The 18,400-nt window shown below is 44.3% G+C and overlaps 1 protein-coding gene across 5 annotated transcripts in view; it reads right to left on the bottom strand.

Annotated features, from left to right (window-relative positions):
- Nucleotides 1–18,400, bottom strand: part of SESN2 (sestrin 2) — a 62,740-nt gene that overhangs the window by 43,004 nt on the left and 1,336 nt on the right. For 2 of the 5 annotated variants that reach the window (XM_050932004.1, XM_050932003.1), the window contains exons 3-9: nt 17,512–17,566; nt 16,788–16,940; nt 15,543–15,700; nt 14,258–14,344; nt 13,427–13,558; nt 6,219–6,354; nt 5,030–5,131 (exon numbers count right to left, since the gene is read on the bottom strand). In XM_050932004.1, coding sequence (XP_050787961.1) covers nt 5,030–5,131; nt 6,219–6,354; nt 13,427–13,558; nt 14,258–14,344; nt 15,543–15,700; nt 16,788–16,940; nt 17,512–17,566 — 823 coding nt within the window. Of the gene's footprint in view, nt 1–1,134; nt 2,339–5,029; nt 5,132–6,218; nt 6,355–13,426; nt 13,559–14,257; nt 14,345–15,542; nt 15,701–16,787; nt 16,941–17,511; nt 17,567–18,400 lie in introns of those variants that run through there. The other 3 variants (XM_050932007.1, XM_050932008.1, XM_050932005.1) reach the window with 3 other exon arrangements.

Below are 18,400 nucleotides of genomic sequence, written 5' to 3'. Positions count from 1 at the left end.
GTTCCCTGTGTTGTTTTGGTTCATGAAGCAATTCTGGATGGAGAAGCAAAATGAACGAGGATCTTGTCTGGCACATCCGGGATAAATTTGAAGCATGTGGATGCGACTGGTTAAGTGACAATGATTCTTGCAACAGTCTTAACTATGAGAACTTAAAAGATATAAGCAAAAATACAAGAAAGCCGAAATAAAGAAAATGCTGTTCACTTCTCCACACACACTACACCCGTGACTAGCACCACTAAACCATTGTGCTTCAAGTGCACAGCCAGGATTCAGCAGACAAATCAGTGCCAGGTCAGAGCTAAGGATGCCTTTTAGGGATTCAGCCCAAAAAAGGCAAACAGAAAATATCACACAGCTCAAGAGGATTTTGTTTAAAACACTTTTAACATTTGTCGGAGTTTTGTACAAATCAAAGCATCCCTTTAAAATCTCCATTATTACAAACATACAAAGAAACAACATTATTACTACAAAACATCAGCGACTCGGTTGCATGATCAATGTGTCACTATAAAAAAAAAAAAACCAACATTGTATATACAAGGCCCTTCTTCCTCTATTATTATTTCTGTGTCCTGAGGGAAGCTAAGAAGCAAAGCCCCCATTTAAAAAAAAAATCCTATTGATACATTTCAGACTTTTTGTAAAAATATGTGAAGTATAAAATTTGATGGGGTTTTTTTCCAGCTGTCACACTCTGGCTGAGTGCAAGGATTTCTTAGCATCCTAAAGTCTTTTTAAAAACCAAAACCGCATGACAGTATCTGATGCTTCAATGTGCTCTTCCATGCTCAAAGCTAACGTCTGAAAAGTGCCATTGAATAAATTCATCTTAATAAAAAAAAACAAACCCTGCAACTCTCTACTTAAAAAGATTAATAAAAACCCAGCTAGAGCAGCTAGCCCTGTCTCAAAGGGTCAGTGTCTCATCTCTTTCCATTTGGTGCCTGTCTACATTAAGGTAGTTTCTTTCCCTTACTCCCCTGAGGTAGGGTCTCCAACTCCTGAGCACTCTCTCCACCTTGTGTGAATAGGGTTGGCCACCGGGATTCCATGGAGTAACCTGGCCTGGAACCTGCTGACTTGAGAGCCCATCTGCACCTTTCCCCCTAACGGCTGAGTGTTCCCTGAGGGCAGGGCTCAGACAGCTGCAGAGCTCAGCTCTCCTCTAATGAGGGTGGGTTAGGAGTACACATTCCAGCTGACCTTTCTGGAGCTATTTATGGCCTCTTTGCTTCTGAAGTCAGACTGTTTCTGCAAAGCAGAGAACCTTCTCAGCTCTTTTATCCTGCTGGCTTTTGTTGGGAATGGAGGTTGGGGGCTTCTCTGCCCAGCACCCACGAAGCACTTCCTACTTTGTCTCATTACTGACCTGACTGAACTCCCTTCTTGTAACCAGCCTCATCCTACATCTGACGTCAGTGAAGTGGGGTGGAGAGGAGAAGATGTAAAAGGATCAACTTGATCCAGGACTGGGGAGGGGAGAGCGTGTCTAAGACAGCCTCAAGCTCTCCTTCTGCCTTTACTGCAGTGCCAGAGAAATTAGATTAGCCCAAGCCACTAACTAGAGCCCCACAGGGCCACCATATGGTTATGCACAATTATTCTGTAAGACTCTCAAACCAAAGGTGATCAAAACAGGCAGTTAGGTTTGCCAAGCCAATATTTAAAAAACCCAAGATAAATCTCTACCCCGGATTTTGGAACAGTTTTTGAAAGATAGATAACTGTTCCAGGCAGATCAGCATGCTGCCCAGCTTTCTCTCTGGGGAAGGCGATTTCAGAGCTTCCCTTCAAAGGAGGCACAAAACACTTGAAAATAAAGCTCTGACCATGCCCCCAAAACTCTTGGCAAGCCTGAAAAACAGGCAACAATGGATTGTGCCTCAGCCCAGCAGATTTTAAACTGCAGAGACGGGTCTCCAACATAACAGGATACCTGTTTTCTAATGTATGAAGTGGCAGTGGTAATACTTGTTCCCAAACAAGTCTCTTCTGGAGACCATTAGTTCCAGGGCCTGGGGGACAGCAAGATGTGTGGGTACACCGCTCCCCGTGGATCACTATACTATATAACAGTATTCAACATATTGAAACCAGACACACTCAAACATGCTGTCGAAGGCAACAGACACCAGGCGTTCCATCGAGTCCATAGCGATAGGATAGAAACAAGACTGAGGTTTGGATTCCAGCCGAACAGACAGGCCTCCTGGATTAATGCTGGGGAAGCTCCCAGTTTGTTTTAGGGGGAGGTTATTGCCCCTGACTTCTCAGGCTTTTTGCCCTTGGATAGGGCAGCTGCTTGCTTCAGGAGTTCTCTGTTCTTGGCCTGGAAACACAGTGAAAATGGGTATTTTAATGGCATGGATCATTGTTATCCAAGAACTACCTGGACAGGCACAGCTGGCTTCCTGGATGCAGACCAAAAGGGATGTAGAAGTTGCTGTACTGGATCATACCAGCAAGTCCAGTATTCCATTTCCACCAGCTGGCAACACCTGATGCCGCAGAGGCAGTCCAATGCCAATGTACCTGACCAATCTAAACGGGAAGGGGGGGGAATTCCTTGCCAAGTGCTGCAGGCAGCCAGCTTTCATCACAAAGCACAACAGATGACATGATTTTTCATTAGATAAGATAGGGAGGGACCTTTCAATTCCATGGGGAGTTGCCTGGGAAGCTTCCCTTTCTTTCCCCCATCCCTTTCATTTTTTATTTGTGAGAAGTGCTGAAATAACAGCTCTGGAGACCAAAGTCCACAGAACAAGGTGCAGGATGGGTAGTGGCAGTGCAAGCTCCCCCCACATAGAACCCCCAATCCTCTTCAACTCTGACCAGTTCTAGTGGTGAGTGGCTCGATCGGTATTCCTGGCCAGTTTCATTCTCGGCCTCTTTAGCAGGGCTGCCAAAGTTACCAGGAAGCATTACTGCATTGGTGATTTCTGTGACATGAATCCAGGTCTCAGTGAACAAGAGACAAGACAGATGATTCCTTATCAATCACCAAACAGCCAGCGGGTAACAACTTTCAGTCACTGCTAACTTAGACTGGATTCAAACCAGGCAACTAGAAGTGAAAACCTCCATTGTATTACTACGAAGCCTCTGAACTACCTCTCTCCAAACTCTTTGGCCTTCTGCTTATCTTGTTGATACAGCACAAGCTAATGACAGGTTTCTGTATGCAAAAGCAGACATGGCGGTTCTGGTTCAGTTTGCAAACTGCATTGAGTGGGCATGCTGGGTGCTAGAATGACCCTTGCCTACAGCTGAGAACTTGTGTGAACCAAGTCTCCAGCTGCCTTGGGCAGATGGATCACAAACAAGAGAATGGATGCTACAGTATGCAGGGCTGGAGTGGAAAGGAATTTCCTCTGCCTCCTTCAGCTTTTAAGAACAGAGGCACCTACACAAATCTGAGCTCCCCCATAAAAAACAGGACATTACACACACAAAAAAATCTTAAAAGAGTGAATCTTATGAAAGCTTCCAGATGCCTGCTATACACTGCCACCGTCTGAACGTTTATTTTGGAATCATTGGAGAAAAATAGTTTCCAAAACCTCTGCCAATGTTAGCTGAAGTTTTCCCTCAGACACTGGAAAGACCAAGTTCTGGGCTGTTTCATTTAGAGCTAAGTATAAAACACATACACCCAGGAATGACAGGTGTATGAGGGCAAGCCAGTTCAGTTATTTGATTCTTCTTTTATTTTAAAATAGAGCAAGTTTGGTGCTATTGAAAGGTGTTGTATTGACAACTTTGGAGACTGAAGTCCTCTCATCAGCCACAGAACATGTACAGTAAAGCTGCGGCAGTACCAGTTTCTCCACATGGTGCCCAACAGATGTGCTTCTGCCCTGATCTGAAGGGACCGTCTCAAGAGATAAAAGGAAGTTCGGTGCCCTTGGCTTCTCTGCTGAGACTGCCAACAAAGGCAACCAGTTTGTGTCAACATTTGTTTACAAGGAACTGGAATGAGAATATCAACTCACTCTACACAGGCCACCTAACAGCCTGCAAAGGGGAACAATTTTGGGTCACTTTGGAAAATTCAAGCAGACAACGTAAGAGAACATGGGCTCTGACTCCCATTACCAGCCCCACAAGCCATCCAGTCTCCTAATTTTTCAGTTCTAAAAGGTGTCTCAACTCCATCCATAACATGACTGCTCAAAGCCTGGGATAGTCTTAGACAACTTATGAAGCTGCATAGTGGACAGGAACTCACAAGCACTGACAGATTTCTGACAGCAACTGTAACCTACAAAAACCTGTCCTACCCTAATAATTAACTTGGGTGTGTGGTGATGGGGAAAGAACATTTTCTGCTGTGTCTTATCCGCACCTTTGTTTTTTTTCCCTTCATTGCTAGAGCTTTAGCTGATTGTAAACGCCAGACAGAGTAATTAAGGAGATGAACTTTGCACTCCATATATGATTTCTTTCTTTTAACCAATTCCCTGTTGACCTACTGCAGACGAGAATCTACCCCGCTGATATACACTGTTTTCATGGCCTGACAAAAAAAATGGACATTTCCTATAAGCTCACGGACCTCTTTACAATGATATCTATTTAGTCCAACAAAAAGAACTACTCATTGTTTGTTAGGCTTTGTTCTCCTTGGCTACTGAGCTAATAAATCAAATCAGGAGCTCGGTGGTGCAGTGGGTGGACAAATAGGCCTTACAGTCTTGACATCTGGCTTCAAGTTTGACTTTGGTAGCAAGTAAGATGTGTTTCATGGTTCCCATCCAGTTTGCAGAGGATACAACCATACAATACAAAAAAACTGAGCCCAGGAAGAGAATAGCAAGGGGGACTATAAGGATTCAGATGCCCTGGAGAGCACAGTGGGGGCCAAGTCCTATTCTAACAGGCAGTATTTCACGTCAGGATTGAAAGGCATTAGCAGAGCTGTGTGGGTGGAAGCCTGAGAAGTGTCTGATCTAGGTAGTGTTCTCAGTCACTCCTGCAAAGATCACAACTCAACAAATTAGTATAGAAATGGCATCACCTGTAACTGCTCCATGACTTCCTTGTGTGTCTTCTCCATTTGGTTCATTTTTGCCCTCATCTGGGATTCCTGGTACTGCAGGTCGGCCTTTAGCTCTGTGATCTAAGGAGAAACAAGCAAGCAGCTTTTGGATGAGTGAGGAGAAAAGGGACTGTTCAGATTCCTTCACTCTGAACAGATGCCCTGCCCTGGAAAATGTCTCTGTAGAAGCCACCTGGAGAAAGGAACATGTTCAGAGAGGCACCATGTGGGTTAACAATGAGATCCTGTAGGCCAAGGAGGGTTCAGAACATTTACTACCCAACTGCAGGCCAGAGGATTTGCATCAAAAGCTGAGCTGATACCAAAGGTGGGACCCAGGCAGGACCCCAGCATGGGTGCATCTTTAGTAACCTCAGTGCAATCAATTTTCAGAGGGGCTGACTTCTGATAGCTCTTATTCTTCATTTTTGCCCTGCTGGGCATCAGTAGGCCACTAACCATTCTGTGCCTCAGTTTCTCTCTCTGTCAAATGGAGATAACTATACTTACTCGAGAACGGGATTTCTGGGAGTAGATTAATTAACATTTGTAGCGTGCTAAGTAAGGTATGACTATTATTAGCAATACTTTGAGTCAGTAAGATGATTCTCACACCATGCTGTGAAAGCAGCCAGAGTTGAGATGCATCAGCAGAGCTGCCTGGGACTCAGGATTGCCAAAGTAGGGGTACCACAAGTGGGGAGTGAGGCTTGTCTGAGCGTTGCCTGCTTTCCCTATGCAAAGAGAGGAGCTATGGGCTTTCTTGGACTCAACCCCACATGCAATCTACCTGCCTAGTACCATTACTTGGACTGCAGCAGTGGTCAGGCACTGGCTGCACATAAGGGTGGGCATACTGAGATAACAAGGCAAAGGAAAAAGGGGTAATGTTCACTGTGTGGCAGTGGATGGTCACAATTTGATCCTCTCTGCAATCCTGGCCCACCCACCTCCAAACAGCCAGAAAGCCACCTTCCTTCCTGCCACAGTGCCTGGCTCTTTAACCCTGGAAATTAACCAGCTTGCAGACAACACCCACTTGAGAGTTCGCTGGTTTCCACAAGGCTAACAAGACAGACACTGTACAAATGTGCAAGGTAAAGACCTTTCAGTAAGTTGTTCATAATTCCCTGTGCAGTTTGTGTGTGGAAGCGGTCCAGGGCTGTACCTTCTTCTCTTTCTCCAAAATCATCTGATCCTTCTGGTGCAGCATCTTTTTCAGAGTGGCCACTTCTTCCTTCAGCTGGGCGATAATAACGAAATGGTCCGTGCCAGGGGAGTCCAGGGCAAGGTCTGGAGAAAAGCTGAAAGAGAGAGAAGGGAAAGAATCTCATCACAGACCCTTCTACTCACCAGTAGTACATGGAAGCCCTTTCACAGATGACAGTGTGACATCTGAATAACCTCACCCATTCAAGGCTACATTAGGTACCTAGGACCTTGTAACCAGACACCATGGGAATTCAGAGATAGTCACATGGCATGATGGCTGATGTCCTGATATGCAATACAATTTGTATCTTGATGAGTTTAATATTAAGTGTTCAGTAAGAAAGGATGGGGGACTGTTAGGAATGTTTTCAACCACTAGCCACTGTCTGAGACTACCTTTACTTGCATGGAGACAATCCATTTTCAAACCAAGAGGTGTGGAAAAGCAATGAATGAATTAATGAAACTTTATGCAATCACTTAGGAACCCTCTTTAGGTCACAGGGAATCCATGGCAGTGGGGGGAAAACGTTTCACTAAATGCAAATCAGGACCCTGGTAAACAATGGAACAAGAAAAAGAAACAAATTAACCCTCTAACTTAAACAAACAATAGAAAGAACTCACAGAGGTTACAGCCAAAGTTATCTCAGGGGGAAACAGGAAGAGATGCACTGGGCTTTTTGTATTTTGATTCCAGCCACGGCACAATGATTTGGGAAAAAGCTTCATTACCACATCAAAGGACTATTCAGGAAGAGAGGAGGAGTGAAGGGAAGATATACACATCTTTCTGGGATACCACTCACACGCTGTCAGACACTATGAATCTAGCTGGCTGGCTGACAACTTGTTTGAGTGAGAAGCACACACTCCCCATCTCTGGTAAAGCAGGAAGTCTCCCTATGAACTACCAATGTTCTGTGCAGCTAAATTTATTATGGTGCGTATTGGAATAATGCCTAGGAGCCCCAGTTGTGGACCAGACCCCCCGTTGTGCTAGGCGCTGTACGAACACAGAACAAAGAGATGGTCCCTGCCACAAGTATCTACCTAGCCACCACCTTCTGTTCTGTTTAGCCTGTCTTTACAATATGTCTAATAGTTACCCTTTGGTGCTATGGAATAGCGTTTTCCAATATTATATGCTATTGCTACTGTACAAATTATTTGAAAATTAATAATAAATATTGCAAGTATCTCACCTGGACCATATATTTGGACTGTGCATTCAGACCAAGTATTGGTAGAGTCTAAGGCAAATACAGTGTGGCCTAGTACCCTGAAGGCCAAGGATCACCAGACTATAAATATAACTGTTACTGACTCAGTCTGTGGCCTGAGACAAGTTACGTCACCTGTGCCTCAGTCTCCCCCATCTGTAAAATGGGAATAAGAATATTTGCTGCCTGCCTCCCAAGGGAGTTTCTGCAGTACTATGAAAAGACAGAATCTAACTGGACATACTTTGAATGATGGGACAGGATCTCTGGGACATGATGGAGAAAGGCTTTTCCTCCCTTATGTGGTATGGTGGAGAAGGGTCCCTATTAGGAATCCAAGGGGAGAAATTCAATGAATGGAGTTGTGCAGGTCATAAAAGTAACAGGACAGCCTTGCTGGGATGGGAAAGAAATCCTGACCAGGGAGGAAAGGGAAGTTTAATACTGCAGGTCTGTGGGGGTTTATCTGCATTAGAGAGTCTTATTGTCATAGAACACATTAACTAACACGATGTTGAATGCTTGGTCTAGACAAGATGTATTTAACTGCATGTCAGCTGGCTGGGGCTAACCCTATGGTGGAACCCATAATGTCACACATAGCCAATCTTTGTCTATACTGAGCATTTAACATCATGTTAATTAATACGTGTTCCAGCACAATGTAATTTCTGAGTGTAGAGATGGCTCTTGCACACGCAGTAGAGGAGACTCCCTGTTCTTAAAACTGCTCGCCTATCGACCGTTGTAGGCAGCCATCCCAAACGAGAACCTGCATCCCATAACATGGTAACGGGCTACTTCTCTGCAATGCGCCACCCAGGTACCAGGTTGGAGCGAGGGAAGCAAAGCAGCCTCCAGCACCTTTATACACATGCACAATGCAGTAATGTCACTCTGAGCATCTCCACTCTCTGAACAAGAGCTTCAGAGCTCCACACACCACATAGACATGCTGAGGGAGAGAGGGAGCAGAGGAGAGCAAAAACTAAGATACTCTCTGTGGAGGGAGAGCCAAGTTTCTTCCCTGAATTGCCAGCTTACAAGCAAGTCCTTGCCTATCATACTCCATTCCTTGGCCACGAGGGGCTCATGGAATCATAGAACAGCAGGACTGGAAGGGACCTTGAGAGGTCATCAAGTGCAGCCCCCTGTTCTGAGGCAGGAGCAAGGAAACATAAACCATCCCGAAAGATCCAACCTGGTCTTTAAAGTGTCCGATGACAAATATTCCACAACCTCTTTCAGAAGTCTATTCCAGTGCTTAACTATCCTTATCACTACAAAGTTTTTCCTAATATCTCACCTTAATCTCCCTTGCTGTGGATTAAGCCCATTACTTTTTGTCCTACCTTCAGTGGACCTGGAGAACTATTTTTATAACAGCCCTTAACATATTTGAAGACCGTTTTCAGATCCCCCTTTAGTCTTCTTTTCTCAAGACTAAACATGCCCAATTTTTTTTAACCTTTTCTCACAGGTCAGGTTTTTTAAACCTCTTATCATTTTTGTTCCTCTCCTCTGGACTCTCTCCTGTTTGTCCACATCTTTCCCAAAGTGTGGCACCTAGAAACGGACACAGTGCTCCAGCTGAGGTCTCACCAGCGCTAAGCTGAGTGGGACAATTACCTCCCATGTCTTACATACAACACTCCTGTTAATACACCCCAGAATATTAGCATTTTTCACAGCCGCATCACATTGTTGACTCATTCATTTTGTGAGCCACTATAATTACTGAATCCTTTTTAGCAGTACTACCACCGACCCGGTTATTCCCCATTTTGTAATTGTGCATCTCATTTTTTCTTCCTCAGAGTACTACTTTGCGCTGGTCTTTATGGAATTTCATCTTGTTGATTTCAGACCAACTCTCCAACTTGTCAAAGTAATTTTGAATTCTAATCCAGTCCTCCAAAGCGCTTACAACCTCTCCCAGTTTAGTGCCATCTGTACATTTTATCCATACTCCATTATCCAAGTCATTAATGAAAATATTGACTAGTACCAGACCTAGGACAGACCCTTGCAGGACCCCACTAACTACATCCTCCCAGTTTGATAGCGAACCACTTCCAACTACTCTTTGAGCACAGCCTTTCAACCAACTGTGTAACCACCTTATAGTAACTACATCTAGATCACATTTCCCTAGTTTGTGTGTGATAATGTCATGTGGGACTATGTCAAAAGCCTCACTAAAATCAAGATATCACATTACTGCTTCCCTCCATCCACTAGGCCAATAACTCTGGCAAAGAAGGAAATGTGGTTGATATGGCATTATTCTCTCTTGACAAATCCACGCTGGCTGCTCCTTATCGACCTATTATCCTCTAGGGGCTTGCAAACTGATTGTTTAATAATTTGTTGCGGTATCGTTTCAGATATTGAAGTCAGGCTGACCGGTCTATAATTCCCTGGTCTTTGTTCCCCTTTTTAAAGATAGGTTCTATGTTTGCCCTTCTCCAGTCCTCTGGGACCTCATCTGTCCTCCGGGACCTCATCTGTCCTCCAGCAGTTCTTAAAGATAATCACTAACGGTTCCAAGTTTGTTTCATGAATCCTGCTGTAGCCCAAGGTAATAAACATTGCCAGGAGATTCAGACTTCCCATGGCCACCCACTCAGGAAATGCTGCACTCCCTGGTTTGCTCCTGTGCAAGAGTACTTATTAAGGCAGAAGAGGAGTCTGGAAGAAAGACTCATCTGGCCCCCGAGGTTCTCATCCTATTGCAGCATTAACAAATATTGGCAAGTCACAAGTAAAGACGGAGGCCCTAAACTGAAAAAAGAGCCTCAACTCAGCCTTGAGTTTGGTGCCAAGAAACAGACAGTGGGGGGTAATTATGCAGGTGCAAACTGGGAGTATATTTCAGAGTGGCCAGGCATCTGCCTACCTGATCTGCGTGCACAATCAGGTACTCAGAGGTCCAACTGCTGTAACATGTCTCTGCAATTACTTCAAGGTGAAAAAAAATCAGAGGGTACTTTTTTAAAGCCATGTCAATAAGAGAAGGGTTTTTTTCCCTGTCTTGAGTGAATCTCAAACCCTAACTTCAAGGTAGGACTGGAAGCTACAAAATTAGAAATAAAACTGAAAAACAAACACCCACTTTTTTGTAAAAAAGTGCCTCTTAAGAAGTTCAACCAAAATATACCCGACATATACAAACTGTGGTACAATGATCCCTGCACACTTTAGGGAAGGCCCAATTCTGGGGTTGACACTCCTTTCCTATAACTAATGCCTTTCTCAGGGATGATGTTTCAGTTGTTTGGAGGCATTGCTACTAAAGTCAGGCTGGTTTAAAGGGACGTAGTCAAGGTCAACATTCAAATTACACTAAAAATAATGTAGACATTTCCTCCCAACTATGAAAAATCTGCCTAAACAAATATTTTCTAAATGGAAATAGTAGCTTGGTCTAAGGTTGAACTAACTACATCAAAGCAGAAGCAGTTCATCCCAAATCACCCTCTCCATGCCTGCAAACTGAGTACTTTAAGTATAAGCACAGAAATTTTGTTCATATGGGAATATCGTTATTTAATAGCATTTGCTGGTCAGTATTCCTCAGGACAAAATGGGTGAACGTATTTGTGTCTTAGAGCTCACCTACAAGGAGCAGATAGATGTTTTTATGATCTTTCTGTGCTAAAGAGATGGCCTAGGGGTGGCCAGCACACTAGCTTTTCACGTCTTGGAACTGGACTCTGTCGGTGGTCACAAGTGAAAGGAGTGTTGGTGTTTTAACCTAATCCACTGTGAACATTTGTCTATAGCGTAAGATCACATTGAGACAGATATGGCAATTTCATGCAATATTTTTGAAAAACCTTATTGAATTAAGTTTAAGTAACTTGGGAGTCCATTGTATTAAAGGCAAAGATGATGTATTATCGTGGGCTGGGACTGCATGTAACCTCTCTTGGGGAAAGAGATGATGTGAACCCTAGGAACGTTATGAACTTCAAAAGACTGTCAGAAGTCCTTGTCAAGACAGTACAAAGTGTCAAGCGGTTTGCCAGGGGAATCTCTAGCGGGAGATGAATGCAAATTCCCCACCACCACAGTGCAAAACCCCAGCCTTTTAAAGCTAGGCCCCAGCAGACGATTACTGTCTGCTGATCACCTTTTCCCAGAGTCTCAAGATCAAAGGCCCAAGGAAAGGACAGACTAAACTATTCACGAGTGTGCTAGTTCTGAGTTAAGGCTGTCATCAACTTGTAACCATGGGGAAAACTCCTACCAGAGACTCTGCTGGAGCTAGGGAGTGATCTATGGTAAGCTTATTAGCATGCATGTAGGTTTTTTTATTGTTCTAAGTGTGTTTTCTCTGTAATGTTTTCACCTTCGAGCAAAATGCAGATGATGACCTGGTTAGGCAGTCTGGCTTGCTGGGGATATCAGAGTGAAGGCAGGGAATTGTGCAGCCTGGCAAAACCCAGTCAGAAAGGAGAAAGACATGGGTCTCTGCCCAAGGGAGGTGAGAGCTGTGGAGTTGGGAGCCTAGAGTGGGTGCTCTTAAGGAACCATGGAGGGGGAATACAGGTGCAATTGACCTGAACCATGACACATTTGGTACCTCTATTCAGGAGAAGCTATGGGCTGGGTGCAGCAGGCCAGGATTGAGGTGCTCTGGCACACCTGTTTGAGATGGCTCAGGATTGGACTAGCAACAGGTGCCCAAGTCAAGGTGGGGAACACACCATCAGAGCTCTTTGGGACCCATGAGTGGAAGAGACTGAGATCCCCTGGCAGAGTTGTGGGACTCGGGAAGGTTGGATTTGCTGCAGGACAGTGTTGAGTTGCACTGACAGAGCTGGGTGGTGACGATACCTAACTTCAACCTGTGCTACGCCCAGTTCTTGCTAGTGCGGTGAGCCTCTCCACAGAGTAGAATTCACCCCCCCAAATTAACCATCAATACTCCAGAATGAGACTTTTTACATCTACAAGGAATTACAGCCCCAGGATTAAACTACACTAGCCACTAAGTGTTACTGTTGCCATACAGAAACAGAGTCATATTTAAAATGGCTACAACTTATGTCTTGGACAACACAGAGCCCACTGCTGGAGCTTAGGAGCAGTAGTTATAATTACGTATAACTTATTAATGGGATTTCCCTAAAACTAGAGTAAGTGTGTGGTGAGGATCACAGCCTTCCAGGGCTTTAAAGTGAGAACAAGATACGGTGCAAGAGTAAACTGAAATGAAGTAATTTGAATTATTTATCGTTTGCTACATTTTTTTTTTAAATGGATTAGGACATGGAGCCTTTTTGCTTCTAGGTAACTTGTGAGCAAGCCCTGTTACCAGCTAATGGCTGCTAGATAGTTTATGTGAAATGAATTACACCAGTTCCTAGCGAGCAGGTATTTTAAAAGTTCTACCATCACAGGTGGCACTGTCCTACAACACAGTTGGCAGACTCAGCAGAGGTGCCAAAGATGGAATAGAGCACCCTAGAGGTCAAGGTTGAGGTGTATTGGTAGAGGGCAGCTTGCAGCGCTACTGCTTGTGCTGTACCTGCTCTGGCCAGGGGGAGGTGGTGTTCAATCTCCAGTCAATCCGCATTAAGCTCAGTTTAAAGAACTGTGCAACAGCTACACCCTAAAGAATTCTTTAAACTCAGTTTCATGCTTTGGCATTTATTACATCAATAGCCACAGACAACGGGCTAACAGGTGTCCTTAGGACAGAGGCGATTTGGAGTTAAATGATGAACAATTGAGAAGGAGGGTGAGCGCTTTTTCAGTGACTTCAACAGCCTTAATAAGACTCTCTGGCACTAATGAGCCTATGCTGAGCTCTATGTTCCCAATTCAATGAAGTTTGGAAGAGGAGCCATCGATAGGGACAGTTTCCACATGTGAGACAATTCCCAGGGCAGGAGGGCAACCGGGGGTGGGAGAAAACGATAGGTGATCTCACTTCAGGACGTCAGTGCCTTGAGAAACAGGATAATGATGGGCACCGGGACTCTGTTGGGAAGCAGCCCACTGCACCAACACGGACGGGGCACTCTGGGTAGGGGGGCAAAGCATCTCGGGAGAGGAAGGAACGCTGAGAATCAGAGAGGAAAGGGAGGAATGAAAATATGCATGTACAAGAGTGTAAAAAAAAAAAATCCATCTCACTCTCTACTTATACAGCTAGTGAGGTCCGTTCTGCGGCTTCTGCTGCATGCAAGCTCTGATGTCAATGGGAGCTGCACACATATAGCAGTGGCACAATCGGATCCACTGTGTTCAGAGGAAGCTGTCTATCACTTCCCCTCCCCCAGGACAGGGGGGAGATAAGATTTCTATCTATAGTCTCTCATCTAATGATTGTCTCCCTGCATTCTATTCTTTATTCTGACTGCAGCCTAGCTTTTATTCTAACAGATACCGTTCTAGCCCAGGAGACCCCAAATTGCAGACCAGAGCCCCATCATGCAGCCTGTGGCCACCCTCCCCCTGTCACTGCAGGGTGAGGATAAAGCTGATCCAGGCTGCAGGTTGTAATTGCTGGTGAACTCAACCAATAAGCAGTTTCTAGTAGGTACAAACACGGGGCATCTTTTGATTGTCAAGCATACATTTAGGTGCAAGGTAGGCTTGGCCTGTGGGGTCCCAGAAAGCTGCTAATGCAGCCCTTGCAGTCCCAATGTTTGAGAGCCCCATTCTATCATATAAGCATCCTGCTAGTTGCACTGAATTCTCTCTTACACAAACTTAAATGAGACCACCCACTGGCATCTTCCCCAACCAACTGGCTCACCTGTCACCGTTGGCTGATATGGCCTCAAACTTGGGTTTCTTCTTTGGAATTTCGTTCTGAATAGAGGAGGTGGATAAGGTTTTCTGGCTATGAAGGAAAAACAATGAAGATACATGTCAGAACCTAAAAGGCCTGTGAATCAGAGACTGTCTGGAAACAAGAAAGAGGCACAGATAAATATAGACTCATAGACTTTAAGGTCAGAAGGGACCGTTATGATCATCTAGTCTGTCCTCCTGCAGGCCACAGAATCTCACCCACTCACTCCTGTAACAAACCCCTAACCTATGTCTGAGTTATTGAAGTCATCAAATTGTGGTTTGAAGACCTAAAGCTGCAGAGAATCCTCCAGCAAGTGACCCGTGCCCCACGCTGCAGAGGAAGGCGAAAAACCTCCAGGGCCTCTGCCATTATCATCTCCCACTAAAGCACACCCACACAACAAGCTTAGAGAGAAGAGTGCGCCAAGCACAGCAATGGCCAGATAAAAGATCATTCCTTAAAGAGAAACTAGAGTTTATTTTATACAATGTGCCAATCAAACCTCTAGGCACATGACCATTCTATGTTCAAAACCATATATTTTAAAATAAATCTAAGTTGACCCAAAATCAGCAAGAACTGTAATAGACTCTGCAATACACAGAAAAGGATATCTTCCCCACTCAGCTCATCCCAAGTCCCCACTGAGAATGCACATCTGGGGGCTGCTGCTGAGGTAAACTAGCGAACACCACCAAGAGTCTCCTAGGAGATCTCAGCTGCAGTGTTTGATCTGAATCAGTCAATTCTGAATGCTGGGGAAACATGTCTAGTGGTCAAGTCAGGAGTCCAAGCTCTGCCAACTGATTTGCTGTGTCATCTGGGACAAGTCATTTCACTTTTTTGTACCCTAGTTTCGGTCACCTGGAAGAGCAAGGCTACTGAATGAGTTAATGCACTTCTGTCATTCATTTGACAAATGCAGTTTAGCTTTCATTATTTGAGAAAACAGCATAATGTCAGTAAATATTCTATAAAACAGATCTCACTACAGAGTTGTCACATTATCAGGAGTTTAGGTCAGAACTACTGGGTCTGCATAGTCATCCAGTCAGAATTATCTAGGCTTTACGAAAAAAGAGTATAACAATGTTAAAAGTCACCACGGTTACGCTGTAGTGAGGTTCAAGACACTTCTCCCACTTCTGTTGGAAGTGGGTCTGATGAGTTTGAAACACTCAGCCCTCCAGCGGGAGGAAAGTGCTAGAATGGAGCAAATATGCAGCATTTACATGCAAGTTACCTGTTGTAGTGGCTGCCACTGCTGAGCCTGCTGAACTGCTCCTTCTCTTGCAGGCTCATCCGCGAAGAGCTGCTTAAATGTTTGCGTTGCTCTTTGGTTTTCTGTAGGACCCGTTTGTAGGACAATGTACACAGCCAGCACAGCAGCTTCCCATCCACCTGAAAGGCAAGGTAGGAGTCAGAGGATTTTATCTTGCTTCCTCCCCACGTCCCAAGCACAGAGTAGACAAGTAGCCTGATGGCAACTTCAGATCAACCATCCTCAGGATTTACAGACACAAGGTATGCAGTCTCAAACAACACACAAGCAGTGACTCGAGGGGTCCCTGATGTGATTAGAAAGGGTGTTGACTGCATTCAGCACTGTCACTGCGGCCAGCAGAGTCACAGTGATAAAAACTTGGCACAGCTACCATCTGTTCTGAACTGACACTTCCTGGCTTGTTTATATCGCATGTTCCCCATGACATTATAGAGTATGAAATCACATCCTGTGCAGTTTATGTTTTTATAAACACAAAGCTCAACACCTGGACCTCCAAGGCACATGCTTTGGGAAACCCGAACATGAATACTCTATACCAGTGGTTTTCAACCTTTTTTCATTTATGGACCCCTAAAAAAATTTGAACGGAGGTGCGGATCCCTTTGGAAATCTTAAGACATATTCTGCAGACCCCAGGGGTCCGCAGACCCCACAAGTTGAGAACCACTGTCCTATGATAACAACTACCTTTTGTGGATCCCTTAAGGACTAGACATGGTCTGCCAACACCAACAGGTCCACGGACCACCAGTTGAAAACTATTGCTCTAAAGGGACTTTGTCCAGATGGTGCGAACTATTTATATAGCATCCAAAACTGTAGGCCAGGGGCTCATGTTAAATCCACAAAGACTTATGCATATGCTTAACTTTGGGACAATTCACAGTATGTACAGTTCCCTTTATCTCTACCATCCATTCTGGAGTGGAGTCCTTTTCAACTTGTGTGAGCATCTACACTCAGTCCAGTTCAGAATAAGACCTGATCAAGGAACTACAGTGCAGAAAATATAAAGTAATCCAATGAACTTAGTATTTAACGTCTCTCATAACACATGTAAATTCTTGAGCTGGCCAGAAAATACTTTATAGCTGACATGTTACTGTTGCTGAAATCCTGTGACTCTGTGCAGAAGATGAACAAGCTATTACTGTGGTTAGCTTTTTCACCTGTCCGTCCCCATTTTACATAGAAACTCACCTTCTTTCTATCATCCTTCCTGTCGAATGCACACTGTTGCTTGCACTGTTCGCAGGAGAGGGGTGGCCCATACTTCTTCTCTGAGTTTGTACAGCGCTGGCACTTGTTGCCAATAAATGCTGCTATTACGTTGCAGTACTGGCATGGTTTTGGCTTTAAAAAGGAAGACAGATGCTGTACAGGTTAGCAATGCTTTGTAAATACATGGCACACGTGCATTTTTCTATCACTCAAACGCTCTCATCTTCATAGTGACCCAAGAATTGTACATGTAGCTAGATAAGCCAGTGATCAGGCATCCAAACTAACTGAAGTATATGCGATTGGCCAGGATACCTGAACTTATACCAACTTCTGCATAAAGTGCCATGGGATCTTTAATGACAAGTGGTCAGGACCTAAGCTTCAAACCTCATCCTAAAGGGAAGAAATGTTTATTCCAGTTTCCTGGTCAAATCTGAATTTAGGTGATCACATTTTGACTTCCCCAAATCCCCCATTTAGTTTCAACTGGATATGGGATAGATCACTTGCTGTTCTAAACTCATGTGAAGTATTGCCATTCACCATAAAAAAGTGTCTTATGTTTCACCCAAAAGGACATTGCATTTCAGTAGTGGGTGAGGTAACCGCTATGCAGACAGGCTGTAACACACTTTCGGACGAAAGACAATGGAAATAGCCTTATAATTATGAGGTGGACAGGAGAGTCCCCGGCACTTACCGTTCCATAGAGCTTCACGTTCTGAGCACATTTCTTGCATATTGTGTTGGTTTTGCTATTAAAACAAAAGATTAAGAAAACTCAAGAATGAAGTATAACTGTGCCAGCAAAATCTGGGTACAGATTAAGCCCTTTGCGCTTGAGAGCTAAATTTCCCCTAACCATACAACTCTCCCGACAGGATATTTGTATTCATGTTCACTAAGTGGCTTTTATATAAAATGTATTTGCTATCCCTGCTTGGGTATTCTTGAAATATAGCATTTTCATAAGGCAGCTCCTTTAATTAAATTAAGGCCTCAGCCTTTAATTTCAACACATATTTGCTCACTTGGGTTCTGGTAACCAACAAAATGAGTTAGCTGGTCACCAACTAATCTGCTGCGGACATTTATCCAGCATTAAACCACATGACTTAGCACTAGTGATAATCTCAGTATTGGAGAGGGCAAGCACTGGAATAGCAGGGTTGATGCAGATCAGGACTGAGATTCATTGACTTCTATATGCAGGATGGAAAACAGGGAACCACCTTGCACAGTGCCTGCATGAAATATGCTCAACGGCTGCTGGGATCGTTGGTCCCTCCTCTTCATATATTTACAAAAATGAAATTAAAGCCAAGCAGAAAACCATATTTACTGCTGCAAATGCAGAAGGACAAGACAGGTATTTACGCTACAGCATAGAGAATAAGAATCATTTTTGCATGCCAAAACACAGAAGGGGAACAGCTTCCACGAGCACCCAGGCACATCACTGAAAGATACAGCCGAGCCCCACCCAGGAAGAAATGCCATACATCATGCTGCAAAATCAAGAGCAAAGAATGTGTCTGCCTGACAGAGATTGAGACTATGATTAGAGCCTCATCAAAAGGCACAACACT

Source organism: Gopherus flavomarginatus, chromosome 22, assembly GCF_025201925.1.
Source record: "Gopherus flavomarginatus isolate rGopFla2 chromosome 22, rGopFla2.mat.asm, whole genome shotgun sequence".
NCBI classification, from domain to species: Eukaryota; Metazoa; Chordata; order Testudines; family Testudinidae; genus Gopherus; species Gopherus flavomarginatus.
Note: the sequence above shows the minus strand (reverse complement) of the source record. Positions and strands in the feature narration are given on the sequence as shown.